General features: G+C 42.8%; 1 protein-coding gene across 1 annotated transcript in view; it reads right to left on the bottom strand.

Annotated features, from left to right (window-relative positions):
- BRCA1 (BRCA1 DNA repair associated) overlaps nt 1-22922 on the bottom strand; it is a 62223-nt gene extending 39301 nt beyond the window's left edge. The window contains exons 1-3 of the mRNA XM_063113173.1: nt 22843-22922; nt 8110-8163; nt 39-127 (exon numbers count right to left, since the gene is read on the bottom strand). Coding sequence (XP_062969243.1) covers nt 39-127; nt 8110-8163; nt 22843-22922 — 223 coding nt within the window. The remainder of the gene's footprint in view (nt 1-38; nt 128-8109; nt 8164-22842) is intronic.
- Nucleotides 22923-24052: the final 1130 nt, after the last annotated feature.

Below are 24052 nucleotides of genomic sequence, written 5' to 3'. Positions count from 1 at the left end.
AACTTGAGCACTGGCCTCTGGGGCTATGCAACACTTACACTGCAATCCTGTGTCAAGCTCAAAAGCATGAATGATTTTCAATAGCTCTTCAACAAGTTGACTAAATCTAGTACTTTCTTGAAGGCTTCTGAAATGAAAGTGTTTGAGAGACACACTTAGGAAGTTATTATCACCTTTTTAAGGAAAGTAAAATAAGGAAAGATATGTAAACAAATAAATAAGATGCAGCAACAGTAGAAAACCTATATTCAAAGAATAGAGCTATTAGTGACCATACACTATAATACATCGACATCAGAACAAACTGTGGCAGTATTTATTGTTTTTATCATTTTTTATCATTCAAGTCTGCCAAAAATCTGATGACCCGATACAACACTACCATAAAGCCAAAGTAGATATAAATCCACTGCACAGAGAACTTACTACTCTTAACATCTGATTCCTACCCAATCCCTCACTGCTAGCTCTGCTTCTCGGGAATTGCCGTGAAATGATGATTATATTATTTTAAAACACAGATAGATAACAATGTCCAAAGAGAGATTTGGGTAGGAAAGTTGAAGGAAGATATAACTCATTCATTCCTTTAAATATTTGAGTGTCTACTATGTACGAAACATTGGAGAAAGAGTATTGATTGAGACAAAGTCACTATCCTAATAAAACTTACACTGTGGCAGGAGAGATGCTCAATATATAAACACAGTGTGTGTGTGTGTGTGTGTGTGTGTGTGTGTGTAAATAATTAGGCAGAAATAAATGCAATGAAGAAAAATAAAAGCAGGATTAGCAGACAATGGGGGCAGGGTGGTGCAGTCCTATTTTCGGTAAGACTGCAGTTCTTATGCTATTCAGAAGCATTAGAAAAGGCAGTTAAGTTGCTAATACCTGTACAAGGCAGATGTCCCATAAAATTTTCAGGGAAATAACTAGAAATAATTTACTATCTGCTAAACACACTTTTATACATTTTTTCTATTGATAAATGGTATTACAGGAACATCAGCCATGTTATTGAAGAATTTCCACATTTTCCTACTGTTGTCACATCATTGCCTAAATTATATACCTTTTGGTTATATCATTCTTACACAAAGGACATTGTGAAGGACCTTTCTTCTGGTTGAGAAGTTTCAGCATACAAAACCTATAAATTATAATGAAAGAAAAGAACAATTCAAAATATTTCCTTCTGTAGAAAGAATACTCAAAAGACAAATAGCCATGAAAAGATTATCTCACTGCCTTTAGGAGCCATTTAAAAGGTAATGGCAGGTGTTATGAGCAGTGGTTTTCTCTAACTGTTTTTAGATGTTGCATAAGCAGAAAACCAAACTACACAGGCAGTAATCTATGAAAACTAAAGTTACATGCATATGGCTTACTGTTATGATCAAATAAAACTTATTTAAAAGTTAATATGGCATATATAATGATATATATATAATCAGACAAATGGTAAATAGTTCATGTAATATGCTTATAATTACTTTAAAAACTCAGCACTTCACTACAAAGCTACAGTAATCAAGATAGTGTGGTACTGGCATATGGATAGACATATATACCAATGGGATGGAACTAAGAGTCCAGAAATAAACCCATAGTGATTCTCAACAATAATACCAAGACAATTAGATGGGAAAAGAATAGTATTTTTAAATAAATTGTTTTGGGACCACTGGATAGCCACATGCAAAAGAATAAAGTTAGATTCCTATCTCACAGAACACACAAAACTTAACTTAAAATGGATCACACCAGTATTTACTACATATCCAATACTGTTCTAGACTCGGGGTCCTTCTTTATCTATACAGATGGCTTTAACTACCACCTTGCACGCAACAGTAATTCAATAGTTTGGGCATGTGAGGAAAATAAGAGTAGTTTGGTCAGGCCCCCTCGTGTCAGGTCTGGTTGGGGGTGGTGCAGCACATTCTGTGTAAACAAGTTGTGTGGGGGTGGAGTTAGTGCACATGTGTGCTCCTGTATCTTTTTAGCTTGTTGCTATTCTTGTGTGTTCTTCAGTTTGTGAAGCAGCAGCTCTGCAGAGCTAGCGTCTAAAAATAGAGCATGTTTAGTTTGCTGGCAGCTGCTCAGTTTTTCTTGGGACTTTGCCAGCAGCTGCTCAGTTTCTCTTTGGACTGCCTAGCTCTTAGACATGTGTGTGCTGAATAAAGCTTATTATCTCTTCAACCAAGGCTCCAAGGACCTTTTCCTGTTACCTAGCTTGTAGACCTCTGTGTAAAGGGTTTGTGACCCAGTCTGGACAATGGGCTGGAGGGGTCTGTGAGCTCCAGACCCCAGCCCTAGCTCTACAGGGGGATAAGGGTGTCAAAAAGCTACCTGCATCATACATAAAAACCCTTTATTATTTAAAACCAAAGAATAGAGGCTACCACTCCTTGAGAAGATGCAAACACTACCTGCACTCTAGTATAATTCATCAAGGAGGCTTTAATGGATCATGCTACCAAGGGGTACAATTGAAATAATTTAGCATAGGTAGGGAGGGAATTCCTTGATCATAGTATTGCAGAATACAGTAGAGTGACAAGCTAAGCTATATTGTGTGGTAGGCTGTACGACAATTATATAAATAACACAGGGGAACTAGGTATGCAGAAATCAACCAAAATAGAGATTCCAATCTTTCTTTATGCTAGAAAAAGGACAAACATAAAGGCTGTTAACTAAACTCAAAAAAGAAAATGAACTTGTACATGACTCAAAAAGATCTGAGTTAAGAAAAATATTGATGGATCAACAGAACATTCACATATTTTTCAGGGCTCAGAAAATGAATTCTGTTTTAGAGCTCTGGGGAATCTATATGATACAGCAATTAATGAAGAACACATTGATAAGGTCTACACAAGGTTCTCAGAAAAATGTCTGAGACAAGTTTTGGACTTTTTGGATTTCTAAAGACCACTGCTTAAGGAAAGGCAATACATTTATTAAGCAAATGTAGTATGTTTTCCAAAAAGTTGCTTCAGCTTTTTAAGAAAAAGCTGATAGAAAATAGTAAATCACAGTGCCAGAAACCAATTTTTGTTTGTTTTGGTTTTTTCTGACGGCTGGCCGGTATGGGGATCTGAACTCTTGACCTTGCTGTTACCAGCACCACACTCTAAAGAGAGAGCTAACTGACCAGTCCCCACAAACCAATTTTGGGGACTTTTCAGAGTACTCTTTTTTGGGGGGTAGGGGGCACCTGGCTGGTATGGGGATCCGAAACCTTGACCTTGGTGTGATTAATACCACTCCCTAACCAACTGCACTAACCAGCCAGCCAGAGTACTCACTTTTGAACACATCTATACCCGGACCAGTTTAACAATGTTGTGGAAACTCATCTAATTTTGTTAATACTTGTAAGACTCTATTCTGGCATGGAGCAATAAATTAATAGAGCTAAGTCTAGTCAAATAAAGACATTTTAACTTTTGGCTACCTTTGATTATATTGGGTGCTCTGGATTCCTACCCCTGTATCTTTTCTGTCAACAGAGTTAAGATTATGGACCGATATGGCCATTAGGAAGGGAATTAATGATCCTGAGAGGTCCACAGCTTAGCATCTCGGCATTCATTTATGTTAGTGGTCCTACCAAGCCTGGACAGTTTTAATAACAAGGCTTTGTTTTCTTGATCAAACCTCTCATTTGTACTTTAGTTCCAACAACTAAGCACCTATTTTGAACTCTTCACTTGGGAGATTCTAGGTTCCTTGCTTGGTATCCCAGTCCTGTGGGTCAAAGCTTGTGTCTTCTAGGGACAAGAATCTGACTCCTAACTTTCAGTCTCCTGTGGCTGGATCCCTGCTACTTTTCTTCCCTTATAACCACCACCCTGAACTTTGGCTCATTTACGACTCTAGGCTCCTGAGAGTCTATGTTCCATTTACTTGCTAGATTATCCTTGCCTATTTCTGGATCTTGCTGACATCCCAACCCATTACTAGACTCCAGAATTCCCTGATTCATCATCTAATGTATCCAGCCATCAAACCTCCCACTGACTCACCACTGATCTGGATTTCTTCAGTTAGCTGACCCCAAGACTTGCCTTACTTAGCATACCTGGTCTTTAGACCTTAGCCATCCCTGGTCTGACCCATCTGACTAGCCATCAAATAAGTGTATGGTAAGGTCATCATTCCAGGGCATTGCTTCTCAAACTTTAATGTATATGAGAATCTCCTGAGGATCTTGTTAAAATAAAGATTCTAATTCAGTCGGTTTGGGGCAGGGCTAAGATTCTAGCAAGCTCCTATGTGATGCTGTTGCTCCTGACGTATGAGCCCCACTTTGAGTAGTAAGTTCCTAGAGCTGCACTGTCCAGTATAGAAGGCACTAGCTACATGTGGCTATTGAGCATTTGCATTGTGGCTAGTTTGAACTAAGGTATAGTGTAAGTATGAAAAAATAGTCTTTTGAAGACTTAGTACAAAAAAAGAATGTCAAATAGCTCAATAACTTTTTAAAAATTGATTATATATATATATATATATATATATATATATATATATATTTTTTTTTTTTCTTTTTCGTGACCGGCACTCAGCCAGTGAGTGCACTGGCCATTCCTATATAGGATCCGAACGCGCGGCGGGAGAGTCGCCGCGCTCCCAGCGCTGCACTCTCCCGACTGCGCCACAGGCTCGGCCCTAAAAAAAATTGATTATATTTTGAAATGATAAATTTTAGTCATAATTGGGTTAAATAATATATATATTATATGACGGTACTTCAAAAAGTTTGTGGAAAAGTAAATTTGAAAGATAATGCCAATCTTTCCATGAACGTTTTGAAGACAACTCATGTAAACATATATAAATGTATAATTAAAATTAATTTTACCTATTTGTTTTTACTTTTAAAAATGTGGCTACTAGATAAAGAAAGAAAGACCGCAATAATAACCTTCAGAAGGAGAGAACAGACCTATAGTTACTAGAGGTGGGAAAGGGGGAGAGGGAGGGAAGTTAGGAAGTAACTGGTAAGGGACACAAAGAGTAACTACAATTTGTAATGATGAGCATGCTAATAATATTGGTTTGATAGTCATATACTGTACACAGATACTGATAGTCAACTCTGTACCCCATAAATATTTATAATCCAAAGTAAATAATAAATAAATAAATTTTGAAATATTTAATTTTAAAAAATGTGGCTATTAGAAAATTTAAATTACAGTTACGGCTCACATTACATTTTTCAGACAATGTGGTTCTAAATCTCCCAAAAAGTATTATACATTTTATTTGTTGTTTGGAAACTTCAAGTTAAAGCATGGATGGCCTAAGTAATTTTTTTCCAGGTGGATATTATCTTTTTGATATATTTCATAAAAGATTTCAGAACTATAGGCTTACCCAGGTCACTAAAGCTGTTTTATTTTTCACAATTAGAGCTCATCCTGAGAAAATACAATCAATATAATTAATGCTTGGGGGTATTTTTCCCAGCTTTCTCATAATACAGATTCAAGGTGCTATTCAGATTAGAAAGGTATTACAGAAGAGATTTCATGAAAAAGTTGATCTATCACATGGGCATTATTCTAGACTTTTAATTCTAATATATCATTTAAAACACAATTTAAAATGTGGCTGTTTCTCCTACTGCCTATCATATTCTCCATATGAGGAATGGTAAGCCTTCCTCCCTCTCCCTCATTTGCCAACTCTAACCTTCTCAATCTCAATAGCTCCTTTCACCTCCAACTTTCACCTCCAACTTCACTAAACCCAAATTACCTCGACTACTCCCTCGCTACCTCAAAATTTTCCTACAGAATTATTTTCCTTTTCCAAGTATCTATCTTTCTTGCATCTGTTCTCAATTTCCAATCCCTTCTGCCTCCTCTTGGACCTGAAGGAGTCTCTCTGAAGACTCCTTCAACTTCTAACACAACTCCTATACACATTTGTTTCTTTTTCCTAGACATACTCTCTTTTCCTTTCTTTTCTGTTTTTTTGGGTTTTTTTTGCAGCTGGCCAGTTCAGGGATCTGAACCCTTGGCCTTGGTGCTCTAATCAACTGAGCTAACCAGCCAGCCCGTATTCTATTTTCTTCTCTTTGCACCTTTGCTCATATTATTTCCTGACTGTAATGTACTTCCACAGGCTCTCAAAGTAACTAACGTTTATAACTTAATCCTTTCTTAACTCACTATAGTAATATCTTCATTATTCATTACTCAAGATGACAGGAAAGCACTCAGTACATTTCATTAGAAAGATTCTAATTGAGAAACAGTGAAAGTCCTCACATTTATTTATTTATTTATTTACTTTTGGCAGCTGGCTGGTGCAGGGATTGAACCCTGAACTGTGGTGTTATCAGCACCATACTCTAACCAACTGAGTTAACCAGCCAGCCCAGTCCCAGCATGTAAAAGGCTAATCTTTAGCTATCTACGACCTTTTAAATTCTGGGACTTTCTTATTTCGTTTTACAAAGTATAGGTCTTTGGAGAAACTAGTTCTACACCAAAGATAGTTTGAGAAGCACCTCTCTAGAGGCCTCAAAGCTATAAAACTAAAAATTCTTGAAGCAGAGAGAGAAAGCTATGTTGCCCTGGTCATGTAGCCAGGAAGAAGGGGTTGAGGAATCAGAAGAAAACTGTCGAAAACAGATCTACACCAGTAGAGTGACATGGGAGAGAGGTAAAAGTGGAAATGGGCTTCTGGATCCTTACTGGGACAGAAGAATGGTAAAAATAAAAATTTGGAAGGAGGAAAGCAGCAGCTAGCTGGCAGACTTGTGCTCAGAGGGTATCCCTCCAAAGGAAATAGGTTTCCTTCAGCTTCAGCAAGTCTTCATTATTCTTAAAGCAGCAGCTGTTCCTTTATTTATTTATTTATTTATTTATTTTAAAGATGACTGGTAAGGGGATCTTAACCCTTGACTTGGTGATGTCAGCACCACGCTCTCCCAAGTGAGCGAACCGGCCATCCCTATATAGAGATCTGAACCCGTGGCCTTAGTGTTATTAGCACCACACTCTCCCAAGTGAGCCACGGGCTGCCCCCCCCTTTTTTAAACTTATGGAAACATCCTAAGAATCTGATGAAAGTTATGCACCGTCTTCCCAGAAAAAAATGTTCATGCCCATAGTTTTGAATCAGTTGAACTTAAAATTGAATATAATTTTAGGAAATTCATGAAGAACATTCATGAACCCCAAGTTAAGGACTCTTGTTTGTTTTTTTTGTTATTGTTGGCTGACCAGTTCTGGGATCTGAACCCATGATGCTGGTGTTATAAGGCTGCACCCTAAAGAACTCTTGAATTTAAAAATTCCTGAAAGGATACATAAGAAATTGATAATTATTGTTGTCTCTTGGGAGGGAAGGGGAAGGCAGGGGCTTTGGGGTGGGATGAAAATACCCTTTGCATCATATACCATTTTGTGTTAATAAACTCATTACCATGTACATGGTTTGCTTTTTCAATTATAAAAGAAAAAATATTTAAAAACAAATTAGTTGATATCCAGGGTAAAACCTGATCATAGCTTAACATCAGGGAAAGGAGAAAGTCACTTAATTCCATTAAATTACCTACTCTACTTTTTCTGAAATTCTTCCATTAAGAAACATTTACATTTCAAGGGTAAAATCCTTAAATACATAAATATAACTTGAATAACTGGTATGAATTAATTTCAGCCTAAATATAAACAGATATCAGATCCTTGCCTATCGTCACAAGCATTACAAAGTAGGCAAACACTGAACTTTAGAAGGGGGAAAGGAGAAGGACACGCAGAAATGAACAGAAAGAAGAAACCGGAAGGTTGAAACACAATTTGCTTATTTCTCAATTGCTTGTAGTCAGCTTTCACCCACAGACACACACAAAAAACAGCTGTTCAAAGAGATTTTACATCCCACTAGATATGTCAACACTACCAAGAACTATGGCTACAACCAACTTCCGATGACTTTATAAGTACTCTTTGAGACAGAATGAAATTCTTCGTCACATAGTTTAGGAAGTTAAAGCTTCTATCAAGTAAGGTGTTCCCTGTGTTATGAAGGACAATCACAAAAACTAATAATGGAGCCACATAAAACATTCAAACTTACTTGCAAAATATGTGGTCACACTTTGTGGAAACTGGTTCTTTTATCAACTCCAAACTAGAAGAGTAGGAAAAAAAACCAAGAGAAAATAAATTAGGCTCATTAATTTATTTAAAAATAAATATATTGTTAGTAAAGAAGTTCAAATTTAAGCTGCTAACTGAGTCAAGGTAAGGCTTAAAGTTCATTCAATAAATATTTATTAAATGTCTGTTGTACCAGGAGCTAAAAATACAGCAGAGAATATGATCCTTACCTTCATCAAGTGAAGAAAGAACTTTTTAAGCTAGCCGTAGTAACGCCATTTTGCAAGGCACAAAACATTACCCTGGTTAAAAGTCCCTAGCATAGGAAAAGTACAGCCTGAGGTTGAGACCAGATAACGAACAGGATATCTGTGGTTATGCACCTGGGCCCCGGCCCGAGGCAAAGGGCGGATAGTTCCCAGAAATAGACAAGTCAGTTAAAGTTTCAAGAGTGCCCCTCAGCTGTTTCAAGGACTCCCAACAGTTTCCAGGGTGCCCCTCAGCTGTTTCAAGGACTCCCAACAGTTTCCAGGGTGCCCCTCAGCTGTTTCAAGGACTCCCAACAGTTTCCAGGGTGCCCCTCAGCTGTTTCAAGGACTCCCACCAGTTTCCAGGGTGCCCCTCAGCTGTTTCAAGGACTCCCACATAACCGAAGCTCACCCGCGCTTATTTGAACTGACCAATTAAACTCGCTTCTCGCTTCTGTACCCGCGCTTTTTGCTATAAAAAGGACCCAGGAGCTTCACTCGGCGCGCCAGTCTTCCAAAAGACTGTGTCGCCCGGGTACCCGTGTGTTCAAATAAACCTCTTGCTGTTTGCATCCGTCTTCGTGGTCTCGCTGTTCCTTGGGAGGGTCTCCCTGAACTGACTGACTACCGACTTTGGGAGTCTTTCATTTGGGGGCTCGTCCGGGATCGGAGACCCCCACCCAGGGACCACCGACCCACCAACGGGAGGTAAGCTGGCCAGCAGTCGTTCTGTGTCTCGTTTCTGTGTCTCGTTTCTGTGTCTAATCCTGTGACTCTGACTGTCTTTCTGAGTGCGCGCATTTTGGTTTCAGTTTGTTCCGGGTTAGTCGCTCTGGGAGCGAAGTGCGGGTAGCGAACAGACGTGTTCGGGGGCTCGCCACCCGGCAATCCTGGGAGACGTCCCAGGATCAGGGGAGGACCAGGGACGCCTGGTGGACCCCTTGGCAGAGGATTATTGTGTTTTGGTCTCACCGCGTCTCGGGAGGCGCGCTCTGCCATCGGACTCTTTCTTCTATTTCTACGGCACTCGGTCTCGTCGCCGTTTCTGGTTTCTTTTTGTCTTAGTTGTGATAGGTCTTTGCGTCGTCGTTCCCCTATTGGAAATTTTCGAGATGGGGCAAGGTGCCCTTACGCCTCTCTCCCTTACTCTAGATCATTGGAAAGATGTCAAAGCCAGGGCTCACAATCTGTCCATGGAGATCAAAAAAGGAAAATGGCAGACTTTCTGTTCGTCTGAGTGGCCCACATTCGGCGTAGGTTGGCCGCCAGAGGGAACCTTTGACCTTTCTGTCATTTTTGCAGTTAAAAAGATTGTTTTTCAGGAGACCGGAGGACACCCGGACCAGGTTGCCTATGTCGTGGTATGGCAAGACCTCGCCCAGAATCCCCCTCCCTGGGTGCCACCCTCCAGCAAAGTCGCTGTTGTTTCGGGATCAGAAAATACTCAAAGGCCACCTACAAGGAAGCCTTCCGCCCCTCCCCAACCCCCCGTCCTCCCGACACCAGATGACCTATTTTCTCTCTCTGAACCCCCACCTTACCCGGCGGCTCCGCTGCCCCCTCTGGCCCCTCAGGGAAACAGATCGGCACCAGGCCGAGCGCCCGGTGATCCTAGCCCTGAGGGACCGGCTGCGGGGACTAGGAGCCGCCAACCTCGCAGTCCGAGAGACGGCTCCGGTCCTGACTCCACCGTAGCTTTGCCCCTCCGAGCCATAGGGCCCCCAGCTGAGCCAAATGGCTTGGTCCCTTTGCAGTATTGGCCTTTTTCCTCAGCAGATCTTTACAATTGGAAGTCTAACCATCCTTCTTTTTCTGAAAAACCAGCAGGTCTCACGGGACTTCTTGAGTCCCTTATGTTCTCTCACCAGCCCACTTGGGACGATTGCCAACAGCTACTCCAGATCCTCTTCACCACTGAAGAGCGAGAAAGGATTCTTCTGGAGGCCCGCAAGAACGTTCTCGGGGATAACGGGGCCCCTACACAACTCGAGAACCTCATTAATGAGGCTTTCCCCCTCAATCGACCTCAATGGGATTACAACACGGCCGAAGGTAGGGAGCGTCTTCTGGTCTACCGCCGGACTCTAGTGGCAGGTCTCAAAGGGGCAGCCCGGCGCCCCACCAATTTGGCCAAGGTAAGAGAGGTCTTGCAGGGACCGGCAGAACCCCCTTCGGTTTTCTTAGAACGCCTAATGGAGGCCTATAGAAGGTACACTCCGTTTGAACCCTCTTCTGAGGGGCAGCAGGCTGCGGTCACAATGGCCTTCATCGGCCAGTCAGCCCCAGACATTAAAAAAAGGTTACAAAGACTAGAGGGGCTCCAAGACCTTTCCTTACAAGACTTAGTAAAGGAGGCAGAAAAGGTGTACCACAAGAGAGAAACAGAAGAAGAAAGACAGGAAAGAGAAAAAAAAGAGACAGAAGAGAGAGAGAGGCGGCGTGATAAACGCCAAGAAAAAAATTTAACTAGGATTTTGGCCGCAGTGGTAGGTGAAAGAGGGTCTAGAGATAGGCAGACAGGGAACCTGAGCAACCGGGCAAAGAAAACACCTAGGGATGGAAGACCCCCTCTAGACAAAGACCAATGCGCGTACTGTAAAGAGAAGGGTCACTGGGCAAGAGAATGTCCCCGGAAAAAGAACATCAGAGAAGCCAAGGTTCTATCCCTAGATGACTAGGGGAGTCGGGGTTCGGACCCCCTCCCCGAACCTAGGGTAACATTGACAGTGGAGGGGACCCCCATCGAGTTTCTGGTCGATACCGGGGCTGAACATTCGGTGCTGACCCAACCCATGGGGAAGGTAGGGTCCAGGCGGACAGTCGTAGTAGGAGCGACCGGCAGCAAAGTCTACCCCTGGACCACTCAGAGACTTTTAAGGGTCGGACATAGGCAAGTGACCCATTCCTTTTTGGTCATACCTGAGTGCCCTGCTCCTCTGTTGGGCCGGGACATCCTGACCAAACTAAAGGCTCAAATCCAGTTTTCCACAGAGGGCCCACAAGTAACATGGGGAGATCACTCTACCATGTGCCTGGTCCTAAACCTAGAAGAAGAATACCGGCTGTATGAAAAGCCGGCCTCTCCCTCCATCGACCCATCCTGGCTCCAACTTTTTCCCACCGTATGGGCAGAAAAGACAGGTATGGGACTGGCCAATAACGTCCCACCAGTAGTAGTAGAGCTGAAATCAGGTGCCTCACCGGTGGCCGTCCGACAGTATCCAATGACTAAAGAAGCCCGGGAAGGCATCAGACCCCACATCCAAAGGTTCTTAGACCTAGGGGTCTTAGTGCCCTGCCAATCGCCCTGGAACACCCCTCTGCTACCAGTAAAAAAGCCAGGGACCAATGACTATCGGCCAGTCCAAGACTTGAGAGAAATTAACAAAAGGGTGCAAGACATTCATCCCACGGTCCCAAATCCATACAGCCTCCTGAGTTCCCTTCCGCCTAGTCACACTTGGTACTCAGTCCTGGATCTCAAGGATGCCTTTTTTTGCCTCAGACTACACCCCAACAGCCAGCCACTGTTCGCGTTCGAGTGGAGAGACCCAGAAAAAGGTAACACAGGTCAGCTGACCTGGACACGGCTGCCACAGGGGTTCAAAAATTCTCCCACTCTCTTCGACGAGGCCCTCCACCGAGATTTAGCTCCTTTTAGGGCTCTCAACCCCCAGGTCATATTACTCCAATATGTGGACGACCTCCTAGTGGCAGCTCCCACATATGAAGGCTGCAAAAGAGGGACACAAAAGCTCTTGCAGGAACTGAGTAAGTTGGGGTACCGGGTATCAGCTAAAAAGGCCCAGTTATGCCAGAAAGAGGTCACCTATTTGGGGTACCTGCTCAAAGGGGGAAAAAGATGGCTGACCCCGGCCCGGAAAGCTACAGTTATGAAGATCCCTACTCCCACAACCCCCAGGCAGGTCCGCGAATTTCTGGGTACTGCCGGATTCTGCAGGCTCTGGATTCCTGGGTTTGCTTCCCTGGCTGCACCCTTGTACCCCCTGACAAGGGAAAACATTCCTTTTACCTGGACTGAGGAGCATCAAAAGGCTTTTGACCACATAAAAAAAGCCTTGCTGTCTGCCCCCGCCTTGGCTCTCCCAGACCTCACCAAATCATTTACTCTGTACGTAGATGAAAGAGCCGGTGTAGCCCGAGGAGTGCTTACTCAGACCCTAGGACCATGGCGACGGCCAGTAGCTTATCTATCAAAAAAACTGGATCCAGTGGCCAGTGGGTGGCCAACCTGCCTAAAAGCGGTTGCTGCAGTGGCACTCCTCCTCAAAGACGCTGATAAGTTAACCTTGGGGCAAAATGTGACTGTGATTGCTTCCCACAGCCTCGAAAGTATCGTGCGGCAGCCCCCCAATCGGTGGATGACCAATGCCAGAATGACTCATTACCAGAGTTTGCTGCTAAACGAAAGAATATCTTTCGCGCCCCCTGCTGTCCTGAACCCAGCTACCCTACTACCAGTCGAGTCAGAATCCACCCCAGTACACCAATGCTCAGAAATCCTTGCTGAAGAAGCTGGGACTCGACGGGACCTGAAGGACCAGCCATTGCCCGGAGTGCCTGCCTGGTATACAGACGGTAGCAGCTTCATTGCGGAAGGTAAGAAGAAAGCAGGGGCCGCCATCGTAGATGGCAAACGGACGGTATGGGCAAGCAGCCTGCCAGAAGGGACATCAGCCCAGAAGGCCGAGCTAATAGCCTTGACGCAGGCATTACGCCTAGCCGAAGGAAAAAACATCAACATCTACACGGACAGCAGGTATGCTTTTGCCACTGCTCACATTCATGGGGCGATATATAAACAGAGGGGACTGCTCACTTCTGCTGGAAAAGACATTAAAAATAAACAAGAAATTCTGGCTCTGCTAGAGGCCATTTACCTCCCTAAGCAGGTCGCCATTATCCACTGCCCAGGCCACCAGAGAGGAAATAACCCTGTGGCGGCCGGGAACCGGAGGGCCGACGAGGCTGCAAAACAAGCCGCCCTGTCGGTCAAGGTGCTAACAAAAACTACAAAGCTTCAAGAGCCAATCGAGCCTGCTCAAGCTAGGACCAAGCCAAGAGAGCTCACTCCTGACCAGGGAAAAGAATTCATTCAGCGGTTACATCAGCTAACACACTTAGGACCAGAAAAGCTCCTTCAACTGGCAAGCCGCACCAGCCTCTCCATCCCGAACCTCCGGTCCACTGTTCAAGAAGTCGCCAATCGGTGTCCAGCTTGCGCCATGACTAATGCGGCTACCACCTACCGAGAGACCGGAAAAAGACAACGGGGAGATCGACCCGGCGTATACTGGGAAGTAGACTTTACAGAGGTAAAGCCTGGCCGGTATAGAAACAAGTATCTGCTAGTATTTGTAGATACTTTCTCTGGATGGGTAGAAGCTTTTCCTACCAAAACGGAAACGGCCCTGACTGTATGTAAAAAGATACTAGAAGAAATCCTGCCCCGTTTCGGGATCCCTAAGGTGATCGGGTCAGATAATGGCCCAGCCTTTGTTGCTCAGGTAAGCCAGGGACTAGCCACACAACTGGGGATAAATTGGAAATTACATTGTGCGTATAGGCCCCAGAGCTCAGGTCAAGTAGAGAGAATGAATAGAACCATCAAAGAGACCTTAACTAAATTGGCCTTAGAGACCGGTGGAAAAGACTGGGTGGCCCTCCTTCCCTTAGCGCTGTTCAGAGCCAGGAATACCCCTGGCCAGTTCGGTCTAACTCCCTATGAAATCCTCTACGGGGGACCCCCCCCATACTTGAGTTGGGAGAAACACTGGGTCCCGATGATAATTTTCTCCCTGTCTTATTTACCCACTTAAAGGCTCTAGAAGTTGTGAAGACCCAGATTTGGGACCAGATCAAAGAGACATATCAGCCCGGTACCATAGCTGTCCCCCACCCGTTCCAGGTCGGAGACCGAGTGCTGGTCAGACGCCATCGACCCAGCAACCTTGAGCCTCGGTGGAAAGGCCCGTATCTGGTATTGCTGACCACCCCGACCGCAGTAAAAGTTGATGGCATCGCTGCCTGGGTCCATGCTTCCCATCTCAAGCCTGCACCACCCCCGGCACCAAACGAGACCTGGGAGCTGGAAAGGACTGATCATCCTCTTAAGCTGCGTATTCGGCGGCGGAAAAATGAGTCCACCGGGTAAGAACCCCCACCGGCCTGTGATCCTCACCTGGAAGGTACTGTCCCAAACTGGAGAAGTTGTCTGGACCAAACAGGCTACCCAGCCGCCTTGGACTTGGTGGCCCGATCTTAAACCTGATGTATGTGCCCTGGCGGCGGGTATTGAGACCTGGGATATCCCGGGATACATAGCATCGGGCTAGGCCCAGATCAGACCCCCTGATTCAGACTACACAAAAGCTTATAATCAGATCACCTGGGGGGTCCCAGGGTGCAGCTATCCCCGAGCTAGAAACAGGCTTGCCGCTTCCCCCTTCTACGTGTGCCCCCGGGATGGCCGGACCCTTTCAGAAGCTAGAAGGTGCGGAGGGCTGGAATCCCTATATTGCAAAGAATGGGGTTGTGAAACCACGGGGACAGTCTACTGGGGACCTAGTTCCTCATGGGACCTCATAACTGTAGAACGTAACGATAGCAGTAAAAACTGTGACAACACCGGCTGGTGTAACCCCCTTAAAATAAAATTCACAGAGAAAGGAAAAAATTCCAGAGATTGGGCACAAGGAAGAACCTGGGGACTAAGGTTCTATTTGACGGGAAACGATCCAGGTGTACTGTTCACCATTCGCCTAGATATCACCAATATGCCAACTGTGGCAGTGGGCCCCGACCCCGTCCTTGCAGAACAGGGACCTCCTAGCAACAAGCTGTACCCAATGACTAGCAGGCAACCCCCCGCGGCACAAAGGAGCACTGCTACACAGAGCCTCCTATCACCAGGCACTCTACCCCCCACCACGGGTGACAGGCTCTTTGGTCTTGTACAGGGGGCCTTCCTAGCTCTAAATGCCACCAACCCGAACGCCACAGAGCATTGCTGGCTCTGTCTGGCCATAAGCCCCCCCTACTATGAAGGAATAGCCTTTTTGGGAGAGGCCAATTATACCAGCGCCGAGAGTTGCCGTTGGGGGACCCAGGGAAAGCTTACTCTCACAGAGGTCACAGGACAAGGGTTATGTATAGGAACAATACCTTCTACCCATCAACATCTTTGCAACCAGACCCTATCCATCAATTCCTCCGGGGACCATCAGTACCTTCTCCCCTCCAACCATAGCTGGTGGGCTTGCAGCACCGGTCTCACCCCTTGCGTTTCCCTCTCAGTTTTTAATCAGTCTAAGGATTTCTGTGTCCAGGTTCAGCTGATTCCTCGCATCTATTACCATCCTGAAGAAACTTTGTTGCAGGCCTATGACAACCCTCATCCCAGGTTTAAGAGAGAACCTCTCACACTTACCCTAGCTGTCCTACTGGGAATTGTGGCAGGTATAGGTACCGGCTCGGCTGCTCTGATTAAAGGACCTATAGACCTCCAGCGGGGCCTAACCGAGCTCCAGACTGCCATGGACACTGACCTCCGGGCCCTCCAGGATTCAGTCAGCAAGTTAGAGGACTCATTGACTTCTCTATCTGAGGTAGTACTCCAAAATAGGCGAGGCCTTGACTTACTGTTTTTAAGAGAGGGAGGCCTCTGCGCGGCCCTCAGAGAGGAGTGCTGTTTTTATGTAGACCATTCAGGTGTGATACGAGACACCATGGCCAAACTCAAACAAAGACTAGATAAAAGACAGTTAGAGCGCCAAAAAGATCAAAACTGGTTTGAAGGTTGGTTCAATAGCTCCCCTTGGTTCACTACCCTACTATCAACCATCGCCGGGCCCCTAGTACTCCTTCTTCTGTTGCTCATTCTGGGGCCCTGTGTCATCAACAGGTTAGTCCAATTCATCAATGATAGAATAAGTACAATTAAAGTCCTGGTTCTTAGACAAAAATATCAGACTATAGATAATGAAAATAACTTTTAACTCCGCTCTAAGATTAGAGCTATCCACAAAAGAAATGGGGGAATGAAGAAAGAACTTTTTAAGCTAGCCGTAGTAACGCCATTTTGCAAGGCACAAAACATTACCCTGGTTAAAAGTCCCTAGCATAGGAAAAGTACAGCCTGAGGTTGAGACCAGATAACGAACAGGATATCTGTGGTTATGCACCTGGGCCCCGGCCCGAGGCAAAGGGCGGATAGTTCCCAGAAATAGACAAGTCAGTTAAAGTTTCAAGAGTGCCCCTCAGCTGTTTCAAGGACTCCCAACAGTTTCCAGGGTGCCCCTCAGCTGTTTCAAGGACTCCCAACAGTTTCCAGGGTGCCCCTCAGCTGTTTCAAGGACTCCCAACAGTTTCCAGGGTGCCCCTCAGCTGTTTCAAGGACTCCCACCAGTTTCCAGGGTGCCCCTCAGCTGTTTCAAGGACTCCCACATAACCGAAGCTCACCCGCGCTTATTTGAACTGACCAATTAAACTCGCTTCTCGCTTCTGTACCCGCGCTTTTTGCTATAAAAAGGACCCAGGAGCTTCACTCGGCGCGCCAGTCTTCCAAAAGACTGTGTCGCCCGGGTACCCGTGTGTTCAAATAAACCTCTTGCTGTTTGCATCCGTCTTCGTGGTCTCGCTGTTCCTTGGGAGGGTCTCCCTGAACTGACTGACTACCGACTTTGGGAGTCTTTCACAAGCTTTCAGACATCAAAACAGAATTACACTAATCTCTTCAATACTCCATATTATCATTAGCATCTAAAAGATTAACTGATAATACTTCACATTAATTAGTTTTCACTGATACACTTTTTGGAGCTATCACTGTAGGTGCACATACTATATCTTAACTAAACTCTAAGCTCCCAAAAGACAAAACTTCTGCTTATATTTCTTTTGGATGCCCTCACAGCACTTCTTTTGCATGTGACGGCCTTTTTGTTTTTAATATGGAAAATTTTTGTTTTTAATATGGAAAATTTCAAGCACTTACACAAATAAAATAGTAAAATGAATCCCATATACTATCACCCAGCTTCAACAACTATCAATTCAAGGCCAATCTTGTTTCATTCACACTTACCCCCACCCCAGGTTATTTTAAAACAAATCCCAGCCATCATATCATTTCATCTATAAATATTTTAACTATATCCTTAAAAGGTAGAGACTTTGTTAGCATAAACATGAAACCATTATTACTTCTAAAATTAATAATTTTAATTAAACATTTATTTTTAATTAAAATATTAAATTAAAAAATAAACCAAAAATTAATAATTTCCTTAATATCATCTGGTATACAATTAATGTTCCAATTTGCCTCATTATATCACAAAAACTTGTTTTCAATAGTTAAATTTGTTTAAATCAGGATCCAAATAAGACTCGCATAGTACATTTGGTCAATGTTTGTCTCTTTTAATCTACAGATTTCTCCTCCATTTTTCCCCTTTGTGGTTTATTTTAAGAAATAGGTCATTTGACCTGTGGAACTTCTCACATTCTGGATTTTGCTGATTGTAACCCCATGGGGTGGTTTTAACATGTTCCTCTAGCCTCTTTATTTCCTGTAAACCAGACTTATAGGCTCAATCAAATTCAATTTTTTGGCAAGAAAACTTTACAGGTGTACTGCGTACTTTTATTCTGACATTACTTCTGGAGGGTCATGATGTTTAGTTTGGATTACTTTCTAAAAACAGTGTAATCAATACTCACTGAAGGAAATTTAGAAAATAATAAATGTAGAATACAAGAATTTTGAGAAAAGAAAATACATCACCCAAGTTCCCATCTCTACCTGCCTATCCACAAAATCGCAAGGCCTTCCTGAGAAAAATTCATTTAGTAATATAACAAGTATTTACTGAGCATCTACTGTATTCAAGCACTGTTTTTGGAGATGGAAATGCAGCAGTAAACAAAATAAAGCCTGCCCTCATAGAGTTTACGTTCTATCTGTGATAGATAAATAAATAGTTGATAGAGAAATAAATAAGAACACACAGGAATAAGTGTTAAAGAGAAAAATAAGGGTTGGCCCGTAGCTCACATGGGAGAGTGTGGTACTGATAACACCAAGGCCACGGGTTCGGATCCCTGTATAGGGACGGCCGGTTGGCTCACTTGGGAGAGCGTGGTGCTGACAACACCAAGTCAAGGGTTAAGATCCCCTTACCAGTCATCTTTAAAAAAAAAAAGAAAAAAGAGAGAGAAAAATAAAGCAGGGTAAGGAGGATAGGGAGTGCAGTGTGTTGGGGGAACGTACATATACATTGGTCAGGAAAGGCCAGACTGAGAAGGTGACATTGGAGAATAGCCAAATAATGTAAGGAAACAAGCTATGCAACAATTGGGGGAAGAACATCCACGCAGAGAGGAAGAAGACAAACCTTGAGCAGGACTATACTTGGTGTTTGTCAAGGATAGCAGGGAGGTCAGGGCCAGATGGAATGATCAAGGGGGATGCAGCTGGGAGGCTGAGCAGGTCGGAACCTGTAGGCTATTTTAAGTCTTTAGCTTTATTCTGAATGAGAGATTTAGAAACTGATTTTTGGCAGTAAAGTCCAGGCAGGACATCAAAGGACAGGTAACCTACTAGTGTGACAGGAATGTGGTTCTTTTGATTTAATGTTTAACTTTTTAGAAAACAGACCAAGGTCAAAGGTTTGGATCTCTGTGCTGGCCAGCTGCCCAAAAAAATGAAAAGAAAAGAAAACAATCACAAGAAAAGCTGAGGGACAATAGCCTTATGTTGTGAAAGGTTTGGTAGTGTAACTCTTGTCATCATGGGGTTTCTGACACAGCCCAGGGCAATTGAAAAGAAATACACTGGAGGGTATTCAGAAGGCTGGGTTTCTGCTACCAGTTCTCTTTTTTGTTAGCAGAGCAACCTTGGTCAAGAACTCTACCTGAATCTCAGTTTCCTTCTCTGTGACCCACTCTGCCAGTCTCCTCAGGTAATTGTGAGAATAAAATCAAAAACTACTTGGGAAAATCCTTCACAATCTGAGATGACTTGTACCAATGTTACTATTATTACTGCAACCAAATATGACTTTAAAAAGAAAAACATCCCTGACAAAGAGAACTGATCTGTGGGCTGGTAAGCTCAGTTGGTTAGAATGCAGCCTAATACACTGTTCAGGGGAGGGGTTCAGACCCTTGTACCAGCCAGCTGCTGAAAAAAAAAAAGGGACTCTGATTTCTTACTAAATCACTATTTCTGAGATAAGCTAGATATCAGAGAAATTCTCAGTAAAAAAAAAATTGGATTTAACTATCATACCAGATGGCTTTCATTCTCACCATTGATTCAATTCTGAAATGATTATATTTCAGTGTGGTAATTATAATCCAAGCTACACAAACACACTGCAAACACAAACTTTGAACAGATGAGAACTCCAATATGTAAAAAGGTAATTGACTGTTGAAGGCAGAGCTTGGAAAGGAAACAGGAGTGAAAAGGGAAGAAATTAAAATGTTCCTTTTCTAGGTCCTAATGAGAGTAAATGTTTACTATAAAAGTAATTCAAATCATTTAAACACTTTTCCTATCAGGCAATACTTTAGGCCTTCCGCAGATTTGCATTTTGAGGTGGAAAAAGAAACTGGGTTTTGGTTTGAATTGGTTTGAAAAAACAACCACCCACCAGGGAGACATTTCTTCTGAAAGTCAAAAGTTTAATATAGTCACATGTAAAAAGTTAGAAAGAATTACCAATTATCAGAAATAACCACCAATAGTGATTTACGGGCCACTAGAAGGAATTTTAGTTCAAGAGATCTAAAGGCTAAAAACCTACCCTATAGCTACCATAAGTAACACTGTTACCAGTCATGATCAGGAATCACTTATTAAGACATAACTGCATATTGTGCTATTCTGGGTACTGTAGGAAAAAAAGAAGTGAAGTAGGTATGGCCTCCATCTCAGAACTTTTCATATAAAAGAGTTTTAAGTTTAACAATGACTAGGATGAACAGTTTTAGCTTAAAAAATATTAAAAATTATTCTCTTTCTTTTTTCCTCCCCTCGCCCCTCCTAAAAATTAGTCTATTTCTAATAGAAAACAGGAAATAAACAGTAAGAAGCTGGAAAATACACAACAGTTGACTGAAAATAATTTAGCATTAACTTTCATTCTTGCATCTTTAATTTTTATGTATCTGAATTTTTATTTTATTTATTTATTTATTTATTTTTTTAAAGATGACCGGTAAGGGGATCTCAACCCTTGGCTTGGTGTTGTCAACACCACGCTCAGCTAGTGAGCCAACCGGCCCTCCCTATATAGGATCTGAACCCGTGGCCTTGGTGTTATCAGCACCGCACTCTCCCGAGTGAGCCACAGGCCGGCACTGTATCTGAATTTTTAAACTGATGGTTTAAATTCACCAGAATGAGAAAGAACATTACATTTTTATGACTGAATCCCATGGAAATGGAAAACAAATGGATGCAAATGCCACACTATTGAGGACTTTTTGATCACTCTTCATAATCATGAGTAAGTTTTATGCTTTTTCAAAAGCAATTTTTTCCCACCATGTCATTTCTTGCTTCCCTGGCTCGGCCGTCTCATAAATTAGGCTGTAAATCTCATTTAGCTCTTATTTTTGTTTAGCTAGAATGTTGAGGGGCAAGGGACAGAATGGTTGGTAACTTATAAATCTTGTATCTCTCTAAAACCACAAATTGCATTTCCCTTAATCTTTTTAACTTTACTACAAATATGAAGAAACTTTCATGAAGCACAAAGAAAAATTTACATGAACTGACCTCCTTTAATTGAGGGTAAGGAGCAATAGGTGCAACTTTTCAATTATTTTTTGAATGTTACCCACCATTAATGACCACCACATTAAAAAAAAAAAAAAAATTAAACTACCAAGAACCAATTTAGTTTATTAATAAATTCATTCAAGAAATGTGTATTGACTGTCTACTATGTCCCAGGGACTAGTCTAACTTCTGAGGATACAGAAGTAAACAAAACAAAAATCTCTGCCCTCATGGAGTTTATATTCTGTGGGGGTAGAGAAAAGGGATGAATAACTTATACAGAATGTCAGATAGTAATAAATGTTAGGGAGAAAAATAAAGCAGGAAAGGGGGGATAAAAAGTGTATTGAGAGTGTTGCAATTTTAAATAAATTGTCTGGAAATGCCTCTTTGAAAAGGTGGTATTTTAATCAAGATTTTCAAGCCATGCAAGTATCAGGGAAAGAACATTGTAGGCATAGGGAACAACAAGTGTAACATCTCAGAGGCAGGAGAACATGTCACATGTCTAAAGAACAGTTAAAGGGCCAGAATGACCAGAATAGAGAATAGAAGGAGAGAGCATAGACAATAATTCTTCTAATTTTCCTTTCTGGCTTTCCATTGGGAGATTTTGAAGTATGATTTTTCATTTGTTTTGTAGAAACTATAGAGATCATCTAATGGCTCCTTGGGGTTTTTAACCTTTATTGTGCCACGGACCTTCTTCTCAGAGTAATGCTTTTAAATGCATAAAATAAAAAATACAAAATTACGAAAAAAACCCTAATTATATTGAAATACAGTTTTATCTATAGGCCTCCAAGGGTTCTGGAGGGTCTGCAAGTTAAGAACTTCTGAATACACACTAGGGAATTTTCTGGGGTGATGAAGATGTCCCATATCTTGATTGGGGACTGGTTTACACAGATGTACACACTTGTCAAAACTCATTGACTTGCACACTTTCTTTCTTCCTTTTTTTTGTTGGTGGTAGGTACAGAGATTAAACCCTGGACCTTGGTGTTGTCAGCACCACACTCTGAGTTAACCAGCCAACACTTTAGATCTCTGCATTTCACTGTATGTAACTTAAACTTCAATTAAAAAAAAAAAATGGAATAGCCTAGTCCCTTCTTCATTTTATAGATAAAGAAAAACAAAGGCTCACTCAAAGAGTCAGACTTGCTAAGACTGATGACTTGCAGTATTGTTATTTAAATGTACAGGGCCAGTTTCAGTCAAAGGTTCTTCCAAAGACCTATCTCCTCACAGACACCAATAATCTGTGATTTAATTTAGCTATTATTAACCATGTCCATTCTAAGTGATCAAGCTTGTTTCAGAGCTGGAAGAAAAGCCCAAATAGCACTTAATCCAAACCTGTCCCAATGCAGAACCAATCAAGATAGTCTGTGGCCAGGAGAGTGAGAGGGTGAAGCAAAGTGGAGAAAAAGAACTACTTTTCTATATATTTTTTTACTTTTGTTTTTTATCTTTAGTATTTTTCTATATTTTTAAAGCTCTTCAGTTAAGAGAAGCAGCAACTTCAATAGCCTGATCTTAACAGATTTTTCTCTCTACTATGTAAGGTCAGTTCTATATATTTTCATAGGAGATAATCATGTAAGGGATAATCCCAAATTAATAAACTCTTCTGTTGACTTACCAGATTGGACACTCTAAGATTTTCTGCATAGCATTAAGGACATTTTGTACTTCTTCAACGTGAACTGCAGATAGATCCATTTCTTTCTGTTCCAATAAACCCTAACACATTGAAAAGCATATATATAAATAAACCACTTAAAAAGACTCATAAAAACGACAGCTTAATTTTGTCATTTTTAATTAAGAGAAATTTAGGATTGGAGTGCTTCAGAATTATACTAAGCATAGAGCTAATGACAAAAATCTTTACTTTTAAAGGTTCTACAAGTTGCTTTTTGTAATTAGACAGTTTGAATTCTCTATTTTTTATTCACAGATACCCTCCAACCCCTGCATTTAGTCCTTTCCTTTCTCCAAGTAAGGGAAAACCACAGCGGAGTGACTGTGACTGAGTGAGTGGTAGCCTCAGCTTTCTCCAATCATCCTGGCTGTTTTCTTTTTCTTGCTTAAAACCAAAACCAACACCAACGAACGCTTCCCCACCCCTACCCTTCCCGTTTCCCAGTGACCTGCACTCATTCAGGATCTTCCTCAAGCACATCCCTGCCGGCAGCATCTATTACTACCGATGCCCCTCTACTCGTACTTCCTTCTTGTCCTTTCTCAGAAACGCATATAGTTCGTTATTAAGGGTTCTCCCTCCCACAAATTCCTGTCTCCTCCTCTTCCCAGACGCAATCCTGCCCCCTCTTCTTTCTCATGGTCCCATTCTGTCATATGCCAGTGTCCCCCGCAAAACACATTCCAGTTCTTATAACCAGGATTTCCCCCTCGGACGCACCATTCCCCCTTCTATATCCTCAGTGCTCCCCACGCGACCCACAAACTGCCCCCCTCCCCTGGATTTCCCGCAGATTCACAACGTCTTAGGCCCCTCAGGTTCCATTCCCCGTACCCCGAGCCCGATAAACACCCATGTTGCTCCCCTTCGGGAGTCCACTCTCCCCCCACCCTCCCCACATCTGTTTCCCGCCTGTCCCCTAGGAGCACCTCCTGTGTCCTTCTCCCTTCCCCGAGGCTCTCCCACTTTTACCCAAAGAAAAGCGTCCGGGCTTCCCAGGCCCAGGGCCCCAGTTATCCAAGAAGCCCCCGATACAGAAAGCCTCAGCCACCTAACGCCTCGCAGTCGCAGTTTCAATTTATCTGTAATTCCCGCGCTTTTCTGTCGCCAAAGAAACCAGCCGCTGCCGCAGAGCGATAGCCTCTCA

The sequence above is a fragment of the Cynocephalus volans genome, chromosome 10 (genome assembly GCF_027409185.1).
Source record: "Cynocephalus volans isolate mCynVol1 chromosome 10, mCynVol1.pri, whole genome shotgun sequence".
Classification (NCBI taxonomy): Eukaryota; Metazoa; Chordata; class Mammalia; order Dermoptera; family Cynocephalidae; genus Cynocephalus; species Cynocephalus volans.
Note: the sequence above shows the minus strand (reverse complement) of the source record. Positions and strands in the feature narration are given on the sequence as shown.